The 23,617-nt window shown below is 45.8% G+C and overlaps 1 protein-coding gene across 1 annotated transcript in view; it reads left to right on the top strand.

Moving 5' to 3' along the window:
* The first annotated feature begins 2,992 nt into the window (after window positions 1-2,992).
* Window positions 2,993-23,617, top strand: part of PLPP3 (phospholipid phosphatase 3) — a 44,613-nt gene continuing 23,988 nt past the window's right edge. The window contains exon 1 of the mRNA XM_082054734.1: window positions 2,993-3,628. Coding sequence (XP_081910860.1) covers window positions 3,490-3,628 — 139 coding nt within the window. The 5' untranslated portion in view covers window positions 2,993-3,489. The remainder of the gene's footprint in view (window positions 3,629-23,617) is intronic.

The following is a 23,617-nucleotide window of genomic DNA, read 5'->3' on the forward strand; positions in this document are numbered from 1 at the left end:
GGGATAAGTGGGAGTGTAAGAGCAGGCTGCAAATCTGCTCCCTGCTCTAACAAATAGTTATTTTCTATTAAGTGACCTATAGGATAAACTGCTTCTATGAGCCTCAGAGCAGAAACTGGAGCTGCTTCCCTTCTCTTTCCCCAAACCTACTCTGTGTACCAGGTGGAAACACAAGCTCTTGACAGGCTACTTTTTCTTTTTCCCCAAACCCGACCTTACTGTCTTCTTGGACTTGGTGTGGGTGTTTTTTGTTGTTGTGGCGGTGTTTTGTTTTGTTTTTTTTACAGAATTATGCCCTTTGACCTGGATCATGGTGACTGGTCATGCTGAAGGACGAAGAGCTTCTCTCCATTTTAAATTATTGCTGCAAAATGAGCAGGTTGCCATGTAGTCATGCCCTACCATACGAAGGTGCAAGGGACAGCATCCAGTTCCTGCCCCTTTTCCTGTTACAGGAGTAGTCTTAAAGAGCTGAGTCTCTTAAAATGGCAAGACTGAACATAACACAATTCCTGTTTTAATATTGTTGGGTTCTGAAATATCATAGTTAATGTTTATATCTGGGCAAGAACAAGCATTACCACAACTATTTTATTTTCCTATAGGTTGTATCAGTGCTGCGTTCCTTGTTCACTGGCTATCTAGTCCAGCTGAGACATGAAAATGGTGAAAATGTTGTGAGGTCAGTCAGTCTCCAAAAATGTTGGGCAAAATTCACTGATAACATAAATGCAATTGGCTCAGTTAATTTATATCAAGGAAAAAACCTTCAGTCCGTAGTGGGAATTTAGAATCTGAAAGGAAAAGCTGAGCCCTAAGTGGATAGCTGTTGCATGCTGTATTCAATAATTGCATTTGTGAATAAACAATTATTACCAATGAATCTCTTGCATATTATTGACAAAAGCACAGAAGCTGCGTTTTGGGGCTGCTGACTTACCCATTGTCAAGTGTGAACTGAGCAATTGTAGTGGCTGCTCCCTTAAGAAATTGTCCAAGATTCAGACTTATTTGTGTGCCCTTGCTTGCATCAATTAACAGTACAATCTTTTTTGTTATGAAAATGCAAACATTAGTAGCCTGAGGGGTCTTGTAAATGCAAATATGAAACTATAATTTTAATTTCCCTTTAAGTACAAAAAAGTTTTTGTTTGTTTGTTTGCTGTTACAATGTCAGGTCTCTCTCTCTCTTTTTTAAAAATTTATTTTCTTGTTTTAAATGCAAGATTGAATTTAGCCCAGGGAATTTGCATGAGGATCATTTTCAGTTAGCAGATTTGGGGAGGGTGAAAGCAGCTGCTGAAATCTGTGGGCTCCTCTCACAAGGGCCAGGCTCTGAAGGGTGCAGGGCAGGGTGGATGCTTGGCCCTGCAGCAGAGGTGGTGAGCTGGGCTGGGCAGTGTGCCCACAGCTGGTGTGGGCTGGTCCCCTGGGCTGGGGGAGAATTCCCATGTGAGGATTCTTTCCACTCACTTCAGGCATTTGAGGAGCCTAAATTAGGCACCCGCACCTCTGCCCTGGTCAGGAGAATGAGAGAGAGACCTTGAGATGTGTCCTTCAGAGGCAGCTTGGGCCTGGGTGCGTGGCCATCACTGTGGGGCACCATTTTGGGCCAAAACTGATGGGTTTGTGTTCAGTGCCACAGGGTGATACTGGGCGAAAGAGAGCCATCTCCTCAAAAGTAAGGTGGGAGATGACACCTGAGTGCATGTCGCTGAGGTGTAATGAAAGAGCTGGAAGAAAGTCCAAGGTCTGTTTTCCCCTTTGTTTTTACACCACACATATAAAAGTAAAATATGAAAACGCTTTGCTTTATTCCTCCTAGGTTGGCCTCAGTGTGCCCAGGTATGTGTCTAAACAGATTCCTGGAAAACCTGCCCTTGCCAAGGCGCAATCTGTAGCACTCGGGTTACAGTCTGCAGCTCTGTGAAAAGCAGCAGGGAAGCATGTCCTTGCTGGGGGGCCCTACCTGCCCTCCCTGCCTGCCTGCCCGCCCCTGCAGGCAGGGAGATTCTGGGGACACAGCAGGATATGGGGGACACAGCCCAGGCACAGGATTTGGCCAGGTCATGGTTTGCCAGCACACAGACAGAAGGCTGAGGTCAGATATACAAACAAATAAAAGAAGAAAAGCAGTCAGATGCCATCCTGAGCAGCTTCCACGCACTCTTCCCACCACCTTGCATCCCTGTCTGCGCTGCTTGGAGCTGCTAGCATCACCATCCTGCCAGCCCAGGGTTCTTGGGAAACCTTTTGTTTACTTCCTTGATGATTTTTAATTAGAGCAAAAGGACGATTAACCAACATAATAATCCCTCACCAAACTCCAAATGCTCTTGTTCTGCACTTTACGAAGGTCGTATTGCTGGTGCAGGAGAGTGAAGCTGCCATGGTTGGGTGGTGGTACCCACGGGAGGGTGTCATGGCCAAACCAATCCTTCATCTGTGAGCACACAGAGCGGAATCCGGCCCTGCCAGGCACCAGGGTCCATGGGTACCGTACACACTGCGTCCCCTCGAAAAGGATCTGTCTCAGCACGTGGAGCAGAGCTGGAGGTCAGGGAAAAAAAACCAAAACAAAACAGGAGAAATGTGTTTAAAGTTATTTGTTACCAGCTTTCTCCCCTTCACACCATTGCCACTTTTCGGGAGTCATCCAGCCTTGGATCGGCTGGTTGTTTTCCTTCCCCCCGCCCCCTCTCCCATCGCCCTCCTCTCTCTGGTGTATGAACGCTAGAGGCTCCCTCCTTCTGGTCTACGAAAAAACTTTTAGTTCCTGACTTTTTTTTTTTTTTTTAAACTTCCCTCAGGAAAAAAATGTGGAGTTAATTATCTATGTAAAATGTCAGATGCAGGAAAGGGGCTGTGCTTACTTGGATATCCCATCCGAGGCGAAGTGACTGATTTTTTTTTTTTCTTTTTTTTTTTTTTTTTTTTCCTAAGGGGTGGAAAGGCCCTCGCGAAATAAAAGTGCAGAAACAAGCCGGTGGCTCCCAGAGCGGCCGGGGCGGGCGCGGCGGGAGACCCCAGCGCAGCGCGGAGCAGAGCGCGGAGCCGAGCGCGGAGCCCACCTGCCCGCGGGAGTGCGCATCGCCCAGCTCCTCGCTCCGCACGTTTTCCCCCCGCGTACTGAGATCCTGATATATACATATATACATATATTTTTTATCCCTCCTCCCGGCTTTTCCTCCAGGACTTTTCCACCGCCTTGGGACACCCGCAAACTTCTCCTTCGCTCTCCCTTCCCTCCCGCCCCTCCTTTGCTGGTGGTTTTGTGCTTGTTTTGTTTTTGTTCTGCTATTTTTTTGTTGTTGTTGTTGTTGGAAGACCCGCCTGCGTTTCGCCTCCCGTGCCTCACCGGAGAGGCCGGGAGCGGCTCCGGCGGCGCGGGCAGCACCTCCCCGGCTCACCGCCTGCCAGCCCGGCGGCGCGGCTCGGCTCGGCGTGGCCCGGCTCGGCTCGGCACGGCTCGGGCGTTCGCCCCCGATAATGCAGAGCTACAAGTACGATAAGGCGATCCCGCCGGAGAGCAAGAATGGGGGCAGCCCGGCGCTGAACAACAACCCGGCCAAGAGCAGCAGCAAGAAAGCCCTGCTCATCTGCCTCGACTTCCTCTGCCTCGTCATGGGTGAGCAGCCGCGGGAGCTCCGCGGGGCTCCGCGCCCCTTCCCTCCGCTCCTCTCCCTTCCAACCTCCCCCCAACCTCCTCCCCAGCCCCCCGGACTCCTACTTTGGGAAAGTTTGGCGGAGGGCGGGCGGGCAGAGCTCGGCCGTGCCCCGGCCGTGCCGCTTCCCAAACAAAAGCGGAGCGGAGCCGGGCGCGGAGCGGGGCCGCCGGCCGAGGCGAGTGGGGAACGGGGCAGCGGCGGCGGCGGCACCGGCCGGGCCGGGGAGCGCGTCCCGCCGGGGTCACAATGGGGGTGGGCGCGGTGGGGAATGGGGCAGCCGTGGGACAGCCGGCTCCCCGCGCGAAATGGTGGGCACAGCACCCCTCACACCTCGATTTACTTTTTAATTTATTTATTTTTTGTTTCTCCCCACCCCCGCCACGGCCTGACCCGGCGCGGGGGGAACGCAGGGTGGGTGGGTGGCCGGGCTGCCGACGGGGCGCAGGGGGCACTGTGAGCTCGGGGATGCGCCCCCGGAGGGGGGCCCCCCCCGGGCAGGGCCCCACACCCCCCGCCTGCCCGGCCAGCGGCACCTCGGTCGGCGCCGGGGCCAGCTCCAGGTGGGGGTAGTGCTCTACGGCTGCCACAAACCGCCCCGCTTGGGTGTACTTCTTTATTTTATTTTTTTTAATAACGAAGGAAAAAAACCTTTTGCCACTCTAGTTACTTTGTTGCTCGGGTGTCGAGTTCACCAGTCTTTTTTCCCCTCTCCCCTTCTTGGACTGAGTGCTGGCACCTCGCTAAACTAATTTCTTTAAAAGTTGGCTTTGAAGTGCTCTCGGGCATCTCGTAGTCCCTGGCAGAAGTCTTAGCTTGCTAGCTTGGCTTTTGGAAATAGTACGGCATGTAAGGAAACTGTCAACAGTCTGTCTTTAAAAAGATTTTTGCATGCCAAAACATCAACTGTTCAATTGTGGCTGCAATGCTGAATATTTAATTGACAGACACAGGCAGGGGAAATCAACTGGCTTCCAACAAAGAGATTAATAACACAACAGCACGTGAGTTTAATACTCCAGACACCACAGTCTTTAAAACAATTGTTTCTGCTTAGAGCCCATTTTTTAAAGACTGTCAGTTTGATTTAATTTTTATGTAGTTTATTGATCATCTGGTGTATATTACAAGGCACTAATACATTAAGAAGAGAGGCATGGTTTTCTCTTTATATTCCCACAAGAATAGAGGCCAGTGCAGAAAACTTCATCTTCTTGTATCTGGAAAAAATAAAAATACTTATCCCATATATGAAACTAATGTAAGTAGAAACATAACTAGTTTGACTTACCTCACTTATTTAAACAGAAGGTTGGGTTTCTAGTAAAACACAACTCCTAGGAGTCAGAACTTTCAAACTTTTATTTACGTTAGTTTTCTTAACTTCAGCCCTTCCTGGCACGAGTAAGTGCTATTTCAATGGGTAAAGGGTTTTCTTCCCCTTCTCAAGACTAAGGGTCCTAAATGCAAAAGCACTTTGTTGACATGTGTTATTCTACTTGTGATAGTTTGGGTAAATAAAACTTATCAAGCATCACTGGAAGGTATTGTTAGCAGAGAATAACAAGATACAGTAAAAACTGTGATTGTTACTTTGTTTCACATTACTACCGGTGGAAATCAGAAAGTAAACATCAGAGTTAGTTGAGGTTTTTTTTGTTTTGCTTTGTTTGGGTTTTTTTGTTTGTTTAAGTGTAAGGAGCATTTAGAAGAGCATGAGTTCAACAGCTGAAGGAAAGCTTAGATCCAGCTGATCACCACCAGGTGAAGAGCACAGGTGGGATGTGGTAAGGGAAGCAATTACATGATGGATAGTCCATGATGTGTGTTTGGGGATGGGCTTTTTCAAATACACCCAGACTAGTAGTATCGGACCTGCTGGTGGATGACTGGGCATGAGTTGAAGGTGAAAAAAACATGCTCTAGCTGAAGCCTGTAAGAGAAAGATGGACAGATACAAGTTGATGGGTATTTACATGTTCAGTAAAGAAATAGACTCCTGTGTAAGATAATGAGAAGCAGAACTGGGTGAAATGACTTGTTTAAAGGTGGAGGTACTCATAGAGGTCTTCTGCTGGTGCATGTAGGCACATGGCCAATGGCCTCCAGTGCAGTTAAACTGAGTTACGCTTCTTGAGCGGCTGCCCAAAGACATTTGGAGTAGCAGGGAAACAGACGGCTTTTGCTCATTTGAGGACCACTTTAGGAAATATTAAAACTGATCATTTGATTTGCAGAGGTCTGTGACACTGCATTGACTTCTACTGCAGGTACTGCCATAACTCTGACCTGAAAATATTAAACTATGGCTGAAATGCCTTTCAGAAATGACATGTCAGCTCTCTTGAAGGTTGTAGATGTGTACAAGCCCTTCTTTGTTTACATACAAATTTAAACAAATTACCCAGAAGACAATTATCATAAACATCTAAGAAAGTCAGAATAAGTAAAGCAGCACTATCAGGGGCTTCCCTCAGTTTTAATTTGGTACGAGTCGTTAGAAAGATCCACTTTTGTCTTTCATTGTTAAGTACAATGGTTATCTTGATAGTAAATGCATAAGGGGAAGATTTGTATCTCCATTCTTTGGGGATCACAGAGAGCAAAGTCGTTGAACTGTAGGCAGAAGTGTGTTGCTGGTGGAGTAGGTTGGATGAAGATCTGCTGAATGAGAACCCTGCATTTCTCCTGCATTTCCAACTTGCATTGGGTTGGCATGGAGCTGAATATTTTGGAATACCCCACTCTAATGGGGCGCTTGGTACTGACATATCCCTGGTTTCTTGCATGAACAAGAGGTTTCATGACCAACACTGTGAACTTCCCAGAAATTTCATGTTGGTGCTTAACTCGGTAAAAGAGACAGAAAAGAACTGAGTGTGCATTTATTAAAGCAGGTCATGTGAGGGGGGAAATTAACTTTCTCCATCTGCTTCCTCCTCTCAGGAGGGCTCTGTTTAGAGAATTAGAAGATGCTTCCTGAAATTGTTAGGGCTGCAGGCGAGCTTGGTGGTGTGGAAGAGTCGCTGCTGCCGTGTCCCTGTCTCACTGGTCACCGTGACACATCTGAAAATGTGATTGAGGAGCTCAGCCGGGGGAGCTGAGGTTGCCCCCACTAAGCTGGTCCGTGTCTTCATGTTGTAGAGCTTTGGAGAACCCTCTGAGCCTCCTGCCCTGACCCTTGAGGTGGGAGAAGGCTCGAGGGAGACCTTATTGCAGCCTTGCAGTACTTAAAAGAGGCTTATGAGAAAGATGGGGTCAGACTTTTTAACAGGGCCTGTTGTGATAGGACAAGGAGTGATGGTTTTAAATTAATGGAGGGGACATTCAGACTAGACATGAGGAAGAAATTTTTTACAGTTAGAGTGGTGAAGTACTGGCCCAGGTTTCCCAGAGAGGTGGTGGATGCCCCATCCCTGGAGACATCCCAGGCCAGGCTGGACAGGGCTCTGAGCAACCTGAGCTGGGTGAAGATGTCCCTGCTCATGGCAGGGGCTGGACTAGGGGAGCTTTGAAGTTCCCTTCCAATCCAAACTATTCTATGATTTTTTGGAGTCTGCCCCACATATGTAGTAACATTTAAGGCTAAATTTACTCCCCTCAGACATGCTCTTTTTCCCATTAGCAGGGACTCTCCACATTCAGCAAACTCTGACCAGCCACCTGTGCTCTGCTGATAGGCACCGAGTCTAGCATTTAATCTCGGAAGAGGGGAAGACTGTGTCAGCAAGACTGATAGAGCAGATTAGGGTCTTCAGTAGCTTATATTTGTGCAGCTTGTAGAGGTAGAACAGCTTCCCAAAAGTTGTGCTTGTGCTATAGAATGGAGGGATTTCATCTGGCATACCTGCTTCCTAGGCTTGTGGAAATTTGGTTTATGGGAGCGCGTGTTTCAGGCTGGTGAGACGTAAACTGCACATAATTTACTGTGTCTTATTTTCTGTCTCTAATTTAATTATTTCTCTTCCGGTGGTCCCAGTTAATCTACACAACACAAGTTTTACTGCCTTTGAGAGGTTTTGAAGCAACAGGTGGATAGGCCTCTTATGACCTTAATATCTCTTCAGCTTTCTCAGAAATTTGGCATCACCTCTCCTGTAGTGAGCTTGATGCTAAAATAAACTTTGAAAGTAAATATTTATGGTAGCAGGACCTTGACATGTTTATGTAAAGTGGGGATACAATATTAAAATTTGGGCTAACAGTTTAGATTACTCTTAACTTTCCTCCTCTATGTAGAAAATTGTGGTGTTGTCCAGCTTTCAGAAGAAAAAAGGGTTTGAGCTCCACCAGAGGCTCTGCTGCTCTGTCATGGAAATTGGCATAAACAGGCCTGGGATTGTCATTTGTGTGCAAGGAGTGGGAGGAATTAAAGACGAGATGAGGTTAGAGTTATTTGGATGCTGTAAAGTTGAATTTGATGAGCTAAGTAACTTTGCTTTGTTTGGGTTGGGTGTTTTTTTTCTTATTTTTTTTTTTTTAAGACTACCCTGCATGCAGAGCTCACTTGTCCTGTAGATAAAGTCTTTCTATATGCTCTAGAAGAAACTGCTGGCTGAGCCATTTCTTATTTTCAGCAAGGGGCAATGAGATCTGACTGTACTAAACCAGATGGGCAGTCCCAACACCTTGGAGTTGTCTTCTCCATGATGCGTCTTCTCTGCGCTGGAGGAGGACTGAGTCTATACCACACATGAGAAGCTGTGTGGGCGGAGAGTCGTCATCGTGTTTTGAGCATCCCTAGATGGGGTTTGGTCATTAATGTTTATGTATTGCTTATTTTAATACCTGTAGCTTCTCCTGGTGGCAGTGAGCTCCCTGTGAGGCAGCAAGGTCTGTTTTCGGGATGGCTGGTCTGCAAGTGCTTCGGCAAAGGCAAGTTTGCAGGGGTGGCATCCTGGCACATTGTGTGGTTGTATCCCACCATCACTTGAGAGTAAAGGAGATTTTTTGAGCCTTGAAAAGCTTCCTGTTAAGCAAACAGTCAGCATCTAAGCAAGATACCAATCCTTAGTTTTTCCAGTCTCTTGAAAGACCAGAGGAGCCAAAGATGCCTGCAAGACAAAAAGAGATAAATATTTTGGTGGTGTTTAAAATACAGTTTTTCTTTTTTGCATTGGCTTTATAAAAACCAAAAACCCTATCAAGAGCAGGTTATTAGTGACAATTATACTTGAGGTGTTAATTGCAGAACAAGGAAATGCTGTACCTATGGCAGACTGAGTCCTTGGGGCTTCTGCTGGCTTTCCTGAGTTGGTGGAATTTGGCAAACCTGAAGATGTGTCTCCAGGAAAGCAGAATTATGTGCAACTGCTTCATGGCCAGAGGTGCTTTGAATCCTGTGTACCTGCTTCTCGGGCAGGCAGAAGATGGGATCACAGTTACAGTAGATGACATTTTTTTTAATCGTCTCTTGTTTGTAGTGAGCACAGAAAATAACATAAACATCACTCCCAGATCAAACAGAATATTTTTATACCCTTTAAATCTCAATTTAATATGCATACCTTTCTTAGGCTGTTTTGGTCTGGCTTTGTTTGTCTAGATACAGGCTGACAGTACATCCTCCAGATGCATGTGCCTCTGTATACCGCCCAGAGATGGTTTGCATACCACAGTCGGGGAACCCGCGCCTCATGGGCACCGTCTTGCAAACCAGGGCTCCTCTTAAGTTGCCTGCATCTGAGATGGGAAAGGTGTTTGTGTGCCTCCATCTCTTTCTGAAATCACGTAAAAAGGGGGAGGGGGGCAAAAAAGCTCCAGCCCTTCCCTCTGCAGCTTGCTCTGACAGAGCAGACTCCATCCTCTCCGTTTCGTTCATACAATGCTCCCGCTTCATCCATGGGAATCCAGAAGGGACCGTTGTGGTCGCCCAGTTTGCCTGTGCCTCGAACAAGGACGTGCCTGTTGCAGGCAGTGTGGGGAAAGGCAGCAGCAGCAGCCTAAAAACCCCTTCCATCCCAACGGCAGCTTTCCCCAGCCCTGTGCATCCCTGGGGCTTGCCTCCCAGGGGGCAGCAGGGAAACCCCCTCCCTGGATGCCGCTTTCCCTCCAGCGCAGCAGGATGCCAGCTGAGGTTTGAGTACAAGTGCTGTCATATTATTTTATTTTTCTTTCTTTTTGCTCTGTCTTAGGGCCCTGGCTTCTGCAGTTATGCTGGGTTTTTCTTTGACAGGTCAGGTTTCATATTAAAAAAAAAAAAAAGGCTTGAAAATGAGGACTAAGTGAATGATAAAGCCTCAGGAAAAGAAAAGTAATTTAAAGTAATACAGCATTTATTCTGCAATGGTAAAACCTGAAGTCAGTTTTTTAAATATGCCTGGGGATTTTATTTTTTTTCCACTGGCTGGTGTGGCAGAGCAGTAGAGAAGCTAAAGCAGCTCTCCATGCTTCCCTCCTCACTAAATGGTGCTGCAGGCTGCACTGCTGCATGCATGGGGGTACTGCCTGCAGCCAGCCTTCGCTGTGGCTTTGTAGATACACCTGCTGAGTGGTCTTGACAAAACCTGGGAAGAGACTGCCCTGTCCATCATTTAGGAAGAGACTGAACAACGCACTCAGACACATGGTGTGAACCATGGGATTGTCATATGCAGGGACAGGAGTTGGCCTCAATGATCCTTGTGTGTCCCTTTCAACTCAGGACATTCTATGGATCATCTGAATCATCTCCTCATGGATCACCACAGTCCCTTTCTCACAAGGGCATTTGTATCCCTTTCAAAGCTACCCCATCTATCCCTGTTATGCTCTCTCCCATGACATCTGCCTTGGAGAAGCACTACCTGCTCCATGAATTTTAGCAGGTGAGAAGCTCCTTGGGGCAGATCATGTGTCTGTGTACAGGGTTGTGTTGGAGCAGCTGTTTGGAAGTTACACTCAAGAATCCCTTAATGTCTTCTAGCTGCATGCAATGGCATAATTGTAATGGTGGGATCATGATTGGCAGAAGCTGGTCCTCAAGTTAGACTTGTGGAGGCAGAATGTCACCAAAGAAAAGAGGTATTTGAAGTGGTTTCATATAGCTTTTGAAGCAAACCATTGGAAAACCCACTTTAGGCATAAGTTTGTTACCAAGACAATGTATTAAAGGGTTTGAAGACTAGGTTTGTCCTGGTGGGTTTCTAAGTATCAGAAATTCTTATAAACTCCATCCTTTCAAGCTGGGCACGTAAATGGGCTTGTTTTTCACATGCATTGGATGTTTGAAGACAGAGGGTGGAAAAATGATTCTCTGCATCAAGTAAACATTACAAGCAGAATGTGAAATTTAACTCCAGAGCTTCTGATGCTCTGAAGATGCCTGTGTTCTTTATGCCATGTGTTCTTGTTCCGGTGTTGCCTGTAGCTCACACCCATATATGAGCTTGTCATATCTGAGCATATGGCCCTCTCAGTCAGGAGCTTCAGGGCCAGGCTGGGGCTGCCAGCCAAAGCTCACATGAAGCTGCATTTGGTCTGACAATGGTGATGACACTGAATCAGTGTAGAGCATTCATAGTTCTATAGCACTTTCCCATAATTTTTCATCCTTTGCTCAAAAAGACATGAAACTTCTGTTGGCGGTGGCACAGAGAAGCTTGGGATATGCCTCCAGCCTTTCTGATAAACCGTATCAGTGGGCTTAGCCTATGGTGCCGAGAGACACAGCAAATTGAGGCTGGGTTGACATTGGTGGGATAACCCAGACCTTGTCCTGAACAGCGAAGGTGGCTGTGGCATGGAGGTGTCCTTCACCGCTTTGGGAGTTTGCAAACAGTAGTAGGCTGCATCTTGGAGCCACTTCAGCTTTGCTCATTGGAGGAGCTGAGAACAGTGTGGTTCTTCCTTCTGTGGGGTTAAACAGAGAAAGTGAAAGTTACTGGTTAGTGGTTTTGGGCAGCCAGCCCTCTTGAAACAAATGATGCTCCCTCTGGGAGCTCTGTTTTCCCAGCAGTGTCAGGGTTGTAGCCTACTGCTTCGTGAAGGAAGTGACAAGTTGCACAGCAACCTGTAATGAGCTTTCAACTGGTTTTACTGTAAATTAGTGAGACTGGCGGTCATTTTTGAAAGCTTTTACAGCAGTGCCCTTGTATGTGATTGTGCGTGTGCTGGAGACAGGGACTGCACACAGATATTGGTTCCATCACTATTAATTCAGTGTGTGCTTATGCAAAGCTGAGACACCATTGCATGCCTCAAAATGAATTTGAAAGCCAATGTGACAAATGGGGTCTGGGCTTCCTGTCTTCTTGACACTTGGCGAGTTATTTACAACCTCTGTTCTGGGGTGGTGTGATGAGCCTTTCTTTAAGCCGGGCTGCAAGGCTCAGCTTGAGGCTGGCCTGAGTGAGCAGCCAGCCCAGCCCTGGTTATTGTTCCCACCGCACCGATGGTGACAGCAAGGTCTTTGCTCTGGTCTCTGTAGCAGCACAGCAGCCATGGTAACTGGTCTTGCACCACAAGCATTTTCAAAGCTTCCAAGGCTTTTCTGCAAAGCCCCCTGCTCTTTAAAGTGATAGTTTCCAAAGGGAGAGTCTAAAATAGTGTGGCAAACTGCTGGTAAGCGGGTCTGGTCCATGAAGGCAGGGTGTGTTCATGTTCTGAATGATGCTGGTGGACTAATCTTGGATGGACGGTAAGCTGATGGCAGGCAGCAAAACTCCTTTGAAGTTGATAGCTGTGAATCGTTTGGTGTTAGCAGGTGTCTGCAGCTGCTCTTTGATCACTGATCAGATGACCCTTGCTTTTTGGGGAGCTGCTTCTCCCTTGGCTGCCTGGGTTGCAGCCCAGCTGAAGCCCTAGAGGAGTCCTGTACCCAGATTTGAGCCCTGCTGCCCTCGGTCCTGCCCAGGCACGTCCCTGGAGTGGTTTGTGCTTCTGGGAATTTCTCATCTAAGGAGACAGGGAGTGTGAAGGAGCATCACGTCCATGCGTGGGCAGGGAGCTGGAACCCAGTGAGGGCACACTTTGAGGGCAGTGTTTCCAGTATGGATGCACCCAGGTGTCCGTGGGGTTGTTGTCGGAGCTACTTCTAACTCCAAACAATTTCAGTGAAGCTGCAAACTTCAGTGCTGCTGCTAGGCTGTCACCTGCCTCCCAAGGTACCTTTTGAAATCAGATCCTCAGTGATACACAACCATGAAGGAAACCTGTGGCTCCCAGAGCTGGGGCTGAAGTGTGTCCCCAGGACATGTGTGCTCCTGTCCCCCAGCGCCTCACCTCGATTCCTGCGAAAGCTTTCCCGGTGGCTCTGTTTCCGTGCTTTTGTGTTCTGCAGAAAAAGGAAATGACCCTGCATCACCTGTTGGAGCAGAACTGGCTCATCTGTTCCCAAAATAAGAGCTGAATTTTTTCTGTTTAAGGATATGGAGGGGAAAGGTGCCCTGGGACACCTGGTAGTTGATAATACCCAACACAAATGTCTGATTATCAAAGGGAGGGCTTGGAGGGGGATCTAGCCCACTTGTGCTTGCCAAACTGTGAAAAAATTCCCTTTGTTTCCTGACTATAAGAGGCTGCTTTCAGCAGAGGCCTCATTTTTTTTTTGTGCCCCCCCCTTTTAAAAAAATATTTATTTATTCCTATTAAAGTTTGCAGCACCAGTGACTATCTCATCAAATAATTCCATATTTTTTCCTGTAATTCAGAATGGATATTTTTTTCATTTAGCATTCCTTATTTCTTGGCCATCCCTGCAGCTTTAGCATGCAGCCATCATTCTGCTGCAGCTCCCACAAAGCGGCTGAAAACCAAGGTAACAGCAACATTTTGAGTGAAGGGGATGAAATGTGGAATAGGTTCAGCGCATTTCTTTGTCATTGTTGGAGTTCTATTCAGTCTGGAGCTGAATAGGAGGCTGATTAGCATGTGGAAGCATTTGTAAAGCATTGGGTTGTGAGGGTTAGTATTTTTTTTTTTTTTCCTTAAAGGAGAAGTTTTGTGGCATTTGTTTTTCTGAGTGAGCTGGCATGTATCATCATCAAATGCAAACCCATGGAAAAGTCAAATAGTGTTTTAGAGAAAGCCTGTTTTGATAAATCCCTGTATGCATGAGCACAAAGAACTTTTCCAGTGCCTAAAGGTCTAAGAGCTACTGCAGAGTCTTGGGACACAGCATGTTTAAAACAGGTAGACAAGTGAAATAGAGCTTGGGATGCATCTGAACGGTGAATGTAACATAAAGGACTTTGCTTTTGCTCTTGCTGAAGTTGTCTGCAAAATTGGGTATTGCTTTACAAGCACAGGACTGGGTCCACAGCCTGAAAATCCACCTGCTTAAATGCTCAGCATTTTGCTTTCACAGAGAAATATATAATGCTGAGGTCAATTAAAAAGCTAACTGCAAGTAAAAGCAACTTTTCCCTGATGAAACTGCTTCAAGTCCTGGACCTGAGTCTGGTTTTGAAGAAAAGGTTTGACCATTTTGGCTCAGGGTGAGGTGTGGGGCTGATGTTCCAGTTAGCCTCTTGCTGCAAGGTCTGCTGTGTTTTGCTCTGATTCGTAACTGAAATAATTGCCTTGGTACTATTTGTGAGTCTTGGATGGGTCTGTGCTAGACCAGAGATCCTGCCATGGGAGTGCCACACCTTCTGCCCTTTGTAGGACTGCAAGTTCTTGGGGGACTTGCAAACCCCAAGGGAGACAGGGAACTCGGTTGCATACCAGGGGCTGTATGGATGTAACACGCATGAGCCCCACACACATGAGCTTGCAGACTGAGTGGGCAGTGCAGGAAAATGCGTTTCATTTCTGGGTGCAATGAACTGATGGACTTGAAGTTGCATAGAAAGCTGATGGCAGCAGTTGGAGTCAAATCCTCTTGGTGGTGCATGTAGGAACCAGACCCTGTGCCTGGGTTTCTCTGAGGAGCAGTGATTCCTCCTCTAGTTTTCTTTCAACTATGCCAGTTGAAGAGATAAAAAAGCGCCTCTCCAGCTCACTGGTGTGTCTTAATGTAGGCTATTGAAGGCTGATTAAAGCTATTGTTTAATTAAGGAGGACTTAGCTCCTCCAGTCACAAATCACAATTAAAAGATCGTTTGAAGTAATTCTGCAATACTTTTTTTTCTTTTTTCACCTCTCTCCTTTAACGTAAAGAAATTTCCTAGCACTGTACGTGCTCCAGCACCAAGGTTTTGAACACTATTACAGGACCGCAAACCTGCTGGCGAATTTGGCCACTGCCAAAGGCATCTGAACATTAAAAAGCCTTGCAAGAGGGGTGGGAGGGAGTTCATTCTCAGGATACGCTGATTTGGAAAGGGAATCCAAACAAAGAGGCTTTTCAGCAGAGGCTGAGGCTTGGCTTCTCTCAAGGGCAGTTTGGGCTTGGGGAAGCATCCGGGAGGCAGCGAACAGAGCAGGAGTACATGAGCTGGATGCTGCGTGGTGTAAGGTTTCCCAGCACAGCGCGGTTTTGTGTTACAGGCTGGGGAACTGGCTGTAAACTCTCTTCTCTCTTTTTTTTTTTTTTTTCCTTCTCTTTTTATTTCAGTTGGAAACAAAAGAAAGGTTAAGGCTTTTATTTTTTTTTTTTTTAATAAGGGAAAAATAAAGGTTCCCATCCCATCCCCTGTGCCATCTCCCCTGTAGGTTTGGCAATGCCTCTTGCTGTTGATGCTGGAGGGGGACCCATTGGTGCCTCTGACCTGAAGAAACCCTCTGCTGTGTCCCAGGCTGACATCATGTTTTATTTTGCTCAGAAAGCATTTTATTTTGCTCAGAAATCACAGCTCAGTTGCAGGCCCACAGAGGGCATTCTGGCAGGAGCCTGGGGTGCTGGGGGGATAGGTGCCTCCTAAAGAAGGGCCTGGCTTAGATAAGGAGAGGTGAGGAAGATGTTTTTTACAATGATGGTGGTAAAACCCTGGCCCAGGTTGCCCAGAGGGGTGGTGGATGAACCATCCCTGGAGACATCCCAGTCCAGGCTGGACGGGGCTCTGAACAACCTGATCTGGGTGAAGATGTCCCTGCTCATGGCAGGGGTTGGACCGGGTGAGCTTGGAAGGTCCATTCCAACCCAAACTATTCTATGATTCTGTGAAATGAGATGGATGCTGGAGCATCTTCCTCACAACAGGAGGGCTCCAAAGCATGGTGTGCATCCACTGGGTCCCCTGTTCCCACAGCAGCCCTGTCCTTTGTGGTGGCACCCCTGAGTGCCACCATGCTCTTGAGAAGTTCCAGGAAGAGCTGAGCAGGGAGGAGGTGCTACCAACCATCCCAACCAACCAGTTGGGTTTTTTAATAGGCACCAGATGGTTTTAATAGAGGAAAGCTGAACTTCTTATGACCCTTCCCCACAGACGTTATTTGTTGTTTTGTAATTGTGGCCAGGACAAAACCATGTCCCAGAACCTGCAGTGAGTGTGAGAGCTTGGTGCCTGGTGCCTTCTTCTCCCACCCTACCATGAGGCCACCCCTGCTGCCCCCATGCTCCTCTGCCTCCAAATTATCCGGGTAAACTGCTGGGCATGAAAGACTTGAGGCTTTCCACTGATCCTCGGTTAAAGAGATTAGCAAGAGTACAAATTGGAGAAAACCAAAACATCTAAAAGCAAAGCGCAAGGAAGCAATAAAATGTCAGGCCATGTTTTGCCTTCCAGTTGATTAAAAATTCTTCTGATAAGCAAGAAAGCTTTCATGGCTGGACAAGACCTGTATTGTGTCAAATGCAGTGAAAGGTTTATTAGAAGCATAAAGTCTTGTGAGTGTTGGGTTGTACTTGCAGCCCTTCTGGCGTCGAGTTATCCTGCAAGGACTGAAGGCATTTTCTTGCAATGGTATGGTGGCAAGAAGTGTGATAGAAAGAGGAAAATGTATGGAAGTGAGGGTATCTGGAGGGGTGAGTGGTAGACATGAGTGTCTGAGTGCCGAACAACTGTCAGAAAAAAATAACATAGAAACTGGATGTTGGGGAAGGCTGTAGGGTAAAGGTGAAGCATGAGGAGGAAAACCTATTGAGTTACTGTTAAAGAGGGCCTTTGGGTGTTATACATATATCCTTAATGCATCCAAACCCATGAGTTTTGAGTGCCTAGTTGTCCTGTGGCTGTACTCCAGTAAATCTGAAATCATACGCGTCTCATGTGCTACTTGTTTCATGGTGGGTCTCAGAACAGAAGGCCACCAAGACACTGAAGTTCAGTGGACTCACCTTCGCTTCTGGAAAGTAGAAAGTGGAAGAAGGGAATGAGGGCTGGGTCGCCTGTTTTCCATGGGAAAAACAACAGTGGTGGCAAACCAGGCTGCTTGGAGACCTGCTCCAAGTCAGTGCCAAGATGCTCTACTGGGCTCGTGGTTTTTTCTCTTTTCTTGAGAAAATGGTGCCTGCATTTCTGTTTGGGGATCAAACACAAGACAAGAATGAAAAAACAGGAAAACAAAAGGTTCGTTTCCTTGCTGTTGTGTTTGTCTTCCCAAGGTTTTAATTGCCAAGGGCTGCTTTGGGAGCCAGCTGGCTGGGAGGGGATGCAGATTGCAAGTAAGAGAAGGGCCTTCTTCTGGTTCAAGGATCCGTGCTATATTTTCCTGCAGGAAATGCAGTTTGAATATTTTTTTTTTTTTTTAATCCCAAAGGTAGAAGTAGCATTTTTAGGTACCTGATTCCTCAGTTTCTCCAGTTAATATTAAAGCTCCTGCTGTTTCTGTTTTATTACTGATGGGAGTGAGAGGGTACAAGCAGCAGGAATGGCAAGTATGGAGTGCAAATTGTACCTCAATTTTAGAGTTTTTCTCCTTGGAGCAAAAATTATGCTTAACACAAAGGGAAAATACAATAGGTGGTTCAGCTTGCAGGCTCTTGGCCCATGTACCAAGGGATGCACTTGTCCCTGCAGATGCTGTGACCGTGACAGCAGGATCAGACCCACTGGTGTGTGGCCTGGGACCAGGCTGGAGAATCCCAATTTTGCTGCCAAAGCCTCGCTTGTACATTAACTTGAAAACAGGAAAAAAGGCCAGCTTAAAAAGAAGAATATATAATAATAAAGTATGGGATATTTGGCATGCCAGTTGTATAAATTTTGACATCAGCTACCTGCGAATCATCCAGCAGCATGTTAATTGGTACCCCTTGATAGATGAGGATTTGGCATCAGGTCTGCATGTAATTACAAGCCACACACAGAAGGACACAGGCAGCTAATGAACTCCTGCCAAACTCCAACTCCGCTTCTGCGGCTTTTGATGTTTGCTGGTCTTTCAGTGTTTTGTATAGTAAGCACTGAAAGGCATCAAATCACTCCTTTGACAGCATTTAGAAAGGATTGGTTTGTTGAATAACTGAGTCCCTCCAAACTTCCATCTGAGAACTGGAGCATCTATAGGCGCCTTTCTCAAGGGAGCAGTAAATAGGCTGGAAATAGAGGACACCCCCTACGAGCTGCTGAGCTCTTGCCTCCCTGACAGGAGCCAGACAGGCTCTGGTTGCCACGATCGTCTGCAAGAAAAGAAACTATTTCCATTTAAAAAGTCCTTCAAAACAATCTCGCTGATGGTACAGGCTTTTTCCCAAGTATCAAAGGGCTTTAAAATTCAAGCTGTGCAAAGTGGGTTGCAGTGTGTTGCATTGGTGTCACAAGGGAGATGGCAGAAGGTTTTTTGGGGGGTTTCTGCCCCATTGGGAGGATGGGTTTCCGTGATGCTGGATTTGGAGGGTTGTGGTGCTTTTCTGTAGATGTTTTTTTGCTGAGATCAGGTTTGAGCCCAAACCCTTCTCCTCTTTTCATGTCTGAGGTGACAAAGGGAGTTGTGGAGATAAAAACAATTTCCATGAAAACCTGCGATTTTCAGGCAAACATACCAGGCGGGTTTCATGGTAGTACCATGGTGAAGAGGAATAATGCAACTTGGCACGAAGCTCTTCCAAAAGAGGAAAAAAAAGAAGGGGGGGGGAACAGAAGAGCCTTTGTTAAAATTAACCACAATAAATAAAAGGACTGCCATTCCCTTGAGCTTCTTTAACCTTTTTTCCCCAATTTATTCACACATTCCTTGACAGCAGAGCACAGCATTGGTACAGAGGGGCTGGAAAGGGAAATAGGGATTTATCCATTTTTGGTTGTGTCCCTTGACTCAGTGTGAATAGAGACTTGGCCGCTGCCTGTCCTGGCCCTGTTTGTACTGTTCTTTAAGGAAACTGGGCTATGAAATGTCACCTGGCTGCAAAACACGGCCATCGTGATGAGGCTGGGGCTGTGCGTGGGAAAGGGGCTGTCGTGACACTGGGTATGACAAGGTGGATGTGCCTGTTGTGGCTGTCCCCTGTGCTAGCACTGGCTCTGTACTTGCAGAAGAGGGTGGTGAAATTTTAGGTGTCGCTGAGACACTGCCACTTCTGAGATGGTGAGAAGTTTGGAACCATGCTGTTTCCCACAAAATCTCTGTTTGGCTTTCAGGGACCCAAATAATTTGTAGGGTCTCATCTAGGCACAGATGGGTCCAGGATGGGTAAGTCAGCCCATCCTTGTAAGCAGCATGGGGTGGGCACATCTGTCACCCATTCCCAAGCTGCTTTCCACCATAGTAACTCAAACTTCTGTGGACAGCATGGCCAGGGCAGCACCCCTGCCTGCCCCTGCAATGTCACAAAACTATTCTAATTAAGACCATGATATATATATTTTTTTTTTATTTTTTTTTAATATTGCCTGGGTACCAGTGCAATCTCACTTATGTATTGGCGTACATTAGGGTGCCACTTTCATGCACTAACTGCAGTCAAAATACAGAGGAGGGAGAAAAGAGATAATTTTACGCCTTTTTAACATGTTGATGAATAGACAAAGCCTGACTGAGCTCTGCTCTAGGGACCACTGAGATCAAACCCCATCGCTTGAAGGGCCTTGGGATCATTTCCACTCATGCTTACATTTTTTTGCCTTTCTTTCAGCACTGTACTGTGTATTATATCCTGGAAACTCTACCAAATCTCGACTACTGAGGGGGAAAAGTTTCATTTCCAGTTAATCAAGGGAGTTGTGTAATACCATTTTCTCCTGGGGAACTTCAAGAAAAAAGAAAGGAGGAGAAGAAGCGGGGCGGGGGGGAAAAGGGGCGCATTATATTTAGCAAGTATATTAAGAGGAAATAAATTATGAAATAGAAGTGATTAGTGAACTTTTAAGGAAGAGGTCAGAAGTGCCTTTTGGACTACAAACTTTTTAAGCTTTCAGTGCTTGTATTCGGTTACAGAGTTATAACCCAGCCTTATTTGTGCAGGTGGCTGCTGCTTCAAATCCGAAGAAGGATTTTGCATTTACAATAGGTACATTGACAGAACTGGGTCAGAAAGCTACTTGCGGTAGGCATCAGTGCTGGGGACACCAGCTCTGCCGCCTCCTGCACGGGGGCAGTTGCTCCCAAAAACGTGCTTAGTTACAGCTGCCGTGCCTGGCTGGGATGCTCTGAGAAGGGGAGAGGAAGCTTGGCATTTCAGCAGATTGCTTTTTATTTTTTTTTTAAGGGACTTGATGTTGACCGGGTGAACTGGCTTTATTTTTGTTTCAAAACCTTTGTGGCTTTTTTTTTTTTTTTTTTTTTTTTTTTTTAATAGAAGAGAGAATTTTGTTGACTACTTTGTTGACTACATTGAAGGGGCTGCAGTTTTTTATTTCTACTCGCTCTTGTTAGGGTTCAGCATGGCTGTGCAAAGAGAAGAACCAGAGCTTATATGTCATGGTGTTTGGGTGCAGTAAGCTCAAATATGGAGTTTCTGCTGCTTGTTTTATATATTAAAGCAACAACAACAGCCCACAAAACTTTCCTCTTGAATAGAGACTGATGGAGTGGAGCAGATCTGTTATTATGCAGGGAAATATTAGGGTTCCTGCAGCCAGTGTTTGTCAGTGAGAAGATGTGGATGAAGGGTGAAGGGCAGGAGCAGCTCTATTCACCCTTTCATTGATTTGGAAGAAAACTCCCAAATTTCCCACAAAGTACTGGGGTGCCGTGCCCCTTTCCTGCAGCACGAACGTTGCCGGGGCCGGGCGGTGGTCCCAGCCCTTCCTCGAAGGCTGAGCCCGGAGGAGCTGTGGCGATGCAGGGCTTGTTCCAAACCCACTGACCAGCACAGCAAACTGTGTTCACTTCATTTGTAATTGAAAACATGATAGTCGCTGCAGTGTATTTTTCATATGATCCATTTGCCCTCAGTATTGTGAAGTTCACAGATACACTTTTAATTTTACTTTTTTTTCCTCCCTCTATTCAAGCTGTGTCAACCTAGGTTGGACTTGTCATATCTGCGAGACCTTCCAAAACACTTGGGTGTATAGAGGTGCCTCAAAAGATGCCTATGCATTAGGATTTTCATGGCATATACCATTTTATTCCTTGCTGTAGACAATGTGAAATGATGGCTTTGTTTCCATTATGTTTGACTGGAGCTGGCTCTGGATTCCTGTTGATAATGTCTTTTATATTCATCCTCTCTCTCCAACTATTGCTGGTTGGCCAGTGTGGCTTAAATCTGTTTTACTCCTACAAATGCAGAATTTTATCTGTGTCTGGGTATTGTGTCTTGGATAAGACCTTTTGTTCTTATTAATGCATTTTTTTAGGTATTATAAATATATGTGCACTTTAATATCAAGCTCTTTTAATACACTCTCTTGATAGGAAGGACACCAGATAGATTGACACAAGTAGGCGCAAAGGTTAGCGTGAGATATATGGGGGAACCCATAGCAAGTAGAAAATGAACTAAGATATTGGGGTTTTTTGTGGAAATCAACCCATAGTGTCCTAGGACTTTTCCAAACAGATCAAATCAGAGAAATGCAATATATGCTGATCCTTGTTTATAGGTTCTTTAGCACTCTAAAGCAGGTACCTGTTCCACAGTAAAGTCTAGGGTTTGTTTGTGTGTTTAGAGAATTGCCTATCCTTATGCGTCTCTGTAGCTGAGAGTAGTGGAACTGTAATAGGGTTGAATGGGAATCTGTTTTGCAAACACAGATATTAGATCTGTTTCCAAAATACAGGCAGATGCACAGAGCAGTCTTCTGGACTGTTAGAACTGAGGTGAAGAACAATTAAGACTGAGCAGGTAATAAAACAGAGACTTGATGATACTCTGTATTTCTGATGTTAACCTAGTTGACTCTTGCAAATATATGGATATCAAGATTCAATCAAAAAACATTGGGAAAGGAGGCACATCACTGATGCTTTCAAGACCTTTGAAAATCCCAGCATAATTGCCCAATTCAGCCTGCAGTAGGACCCTTCTTTTATCTACTGCTGGGCTGTGGATCACGTCCCTTGAGATAATTTTTTTTTTTTGGCTGACCAAGCCCCTATCCCTCCTTCCCCCACCTATTTTGTTGGTGCTGGTGCAGAATCAGACCCTATTGTGATTTTAAGCATATGCCTGATATGATGGAGATGTGGAAATACTTCTATTCTTCATGTTATTAAATTTTATCTGTGTGTGTATACATCTATATGATGTCAACTGGCTTCAAGAGTTGTGCACTATTGCAGCAGCTGCCAAAGCTCGTATGCAGTACTACAGTTCTTCTCTAAAAGCTGGGAAGCCCACTTTTAAAGCCCCAATAAAAGCCTACTGAAGGCTAATCTGTTTTTTATGCATTTTAAAATATGTACAAATGTTGTAAACCAAGTAAAGTTTATATGTGCCCAAGATCAGCCACTAAGTACTTCAAATAGAAAGCCCGTCACTTGTAGGTAACCAAATATTTACAGAATGTGTCTTGAATAAGGAATTAGGTGCCTCAGCCCTGCCAAATTATTTAATGATCTTTTTCACTTAGTAAGATAGACGTCTAATCTACCGAAACCTTAAAAACACGCCCAGGGCCTGGACACTGGCAGCCAAACACATCACAGAGTGCTTGTTAGAAATTACCATTGCTTTGTTGAGATAGCCAGCAACATCCCACTGACCTGCAGGGTTGAAAGAAGAAATATTTAGTGGGGAAAAAAAAAAGACTGAGATGGTGTTAAATTTGGTGCAAAGGTGAAGGTTGAGCAGGGAAGATGAAAGCTGCATGGTTGGGTCACTGCAGAAACGCCTCTTCCCCTCCCGCTCCCTTGGTTTTTCGGATGGGTGGCCGAGGAAAGCTTATCCCCTTTTGATTGTTGTTTTCTTTTTTCTCCATTAAATCTGCACAAGCGTTAACTTTTCAAAGACTCTGAGATTCAAAGTGCTATACCCAACACAGAGCCCTTTTTATTTCTGCCTTTGATTTTGTGCACATTTCAAGCTAGCCAGAGAGTACATGGGGTTTTTGCAAGGCTGTTGGTTTTTTTTTTTTTTTTTTTTAGGCTTAGTGATGGGGTTTTAGCTTTCATACTGCCAGCCTTCCCAAGATTATTGCCTATTAATTGCCTCTTAATAAAGGTGCTGACCAAGGAATGTTTTTTCCTTGGTGCTAGATTTCCAAACTTGGATTTGCTTTATTAAATAGAAAGACAAATAAATTTAAACCTTGCCCTGAGATAGCTTAGCATAGGACACCAGCGGTTACAGGTCACCAAGTCACTTGGACTTCCTCTCAACAAAAGCAGCATCGTTTTTCAATGTCCAGCCCCATGGCATCCCGTGGTGTCTCTCACAATTCGTTAGTGTCCACACCTGCTCTGTGTTGCCTGGAGTGGGGCTGAGCCTGTTTATATGGAGCAGGATCAGTCCCCAAGAGATTTCTATTATGACCATGCTTTGGAGCCCTGTTTGATCTCCTGCAGCATAGTGTAGATAAAAGCATGTGGTTGGGTTTTCCTTGTTCTGTTATTAAAGCAAAAAAATCCCCTTTATGTAAGGGAAAAAACACCACTTCCCTTCACCTTGTGAAGGATGTTACGATTCAGAAGATAATCTCATCTCCTTTTACCTTTTTGTGCATCAGAATAAGTAAATTCCTTTTGTTCTGTGCTTTGGTTTCCTGTGTCTGTGAAATGAGGATAACAGTGATTCTCTGGTTACACATGGATGCCCCAGGGTTGCC

This window comes from Streptopelia decaocto, assembly GCF_964273445.1.
Source record: "Streptopelia decaocto genome assembly, chromosome: 5".
Taxonomy (NCBI): Eukaryota; Metazoa; Chordata; class Aves; order Columbiformes; family Columbidae; genus Streptopelia; species Streptopelia decaocto.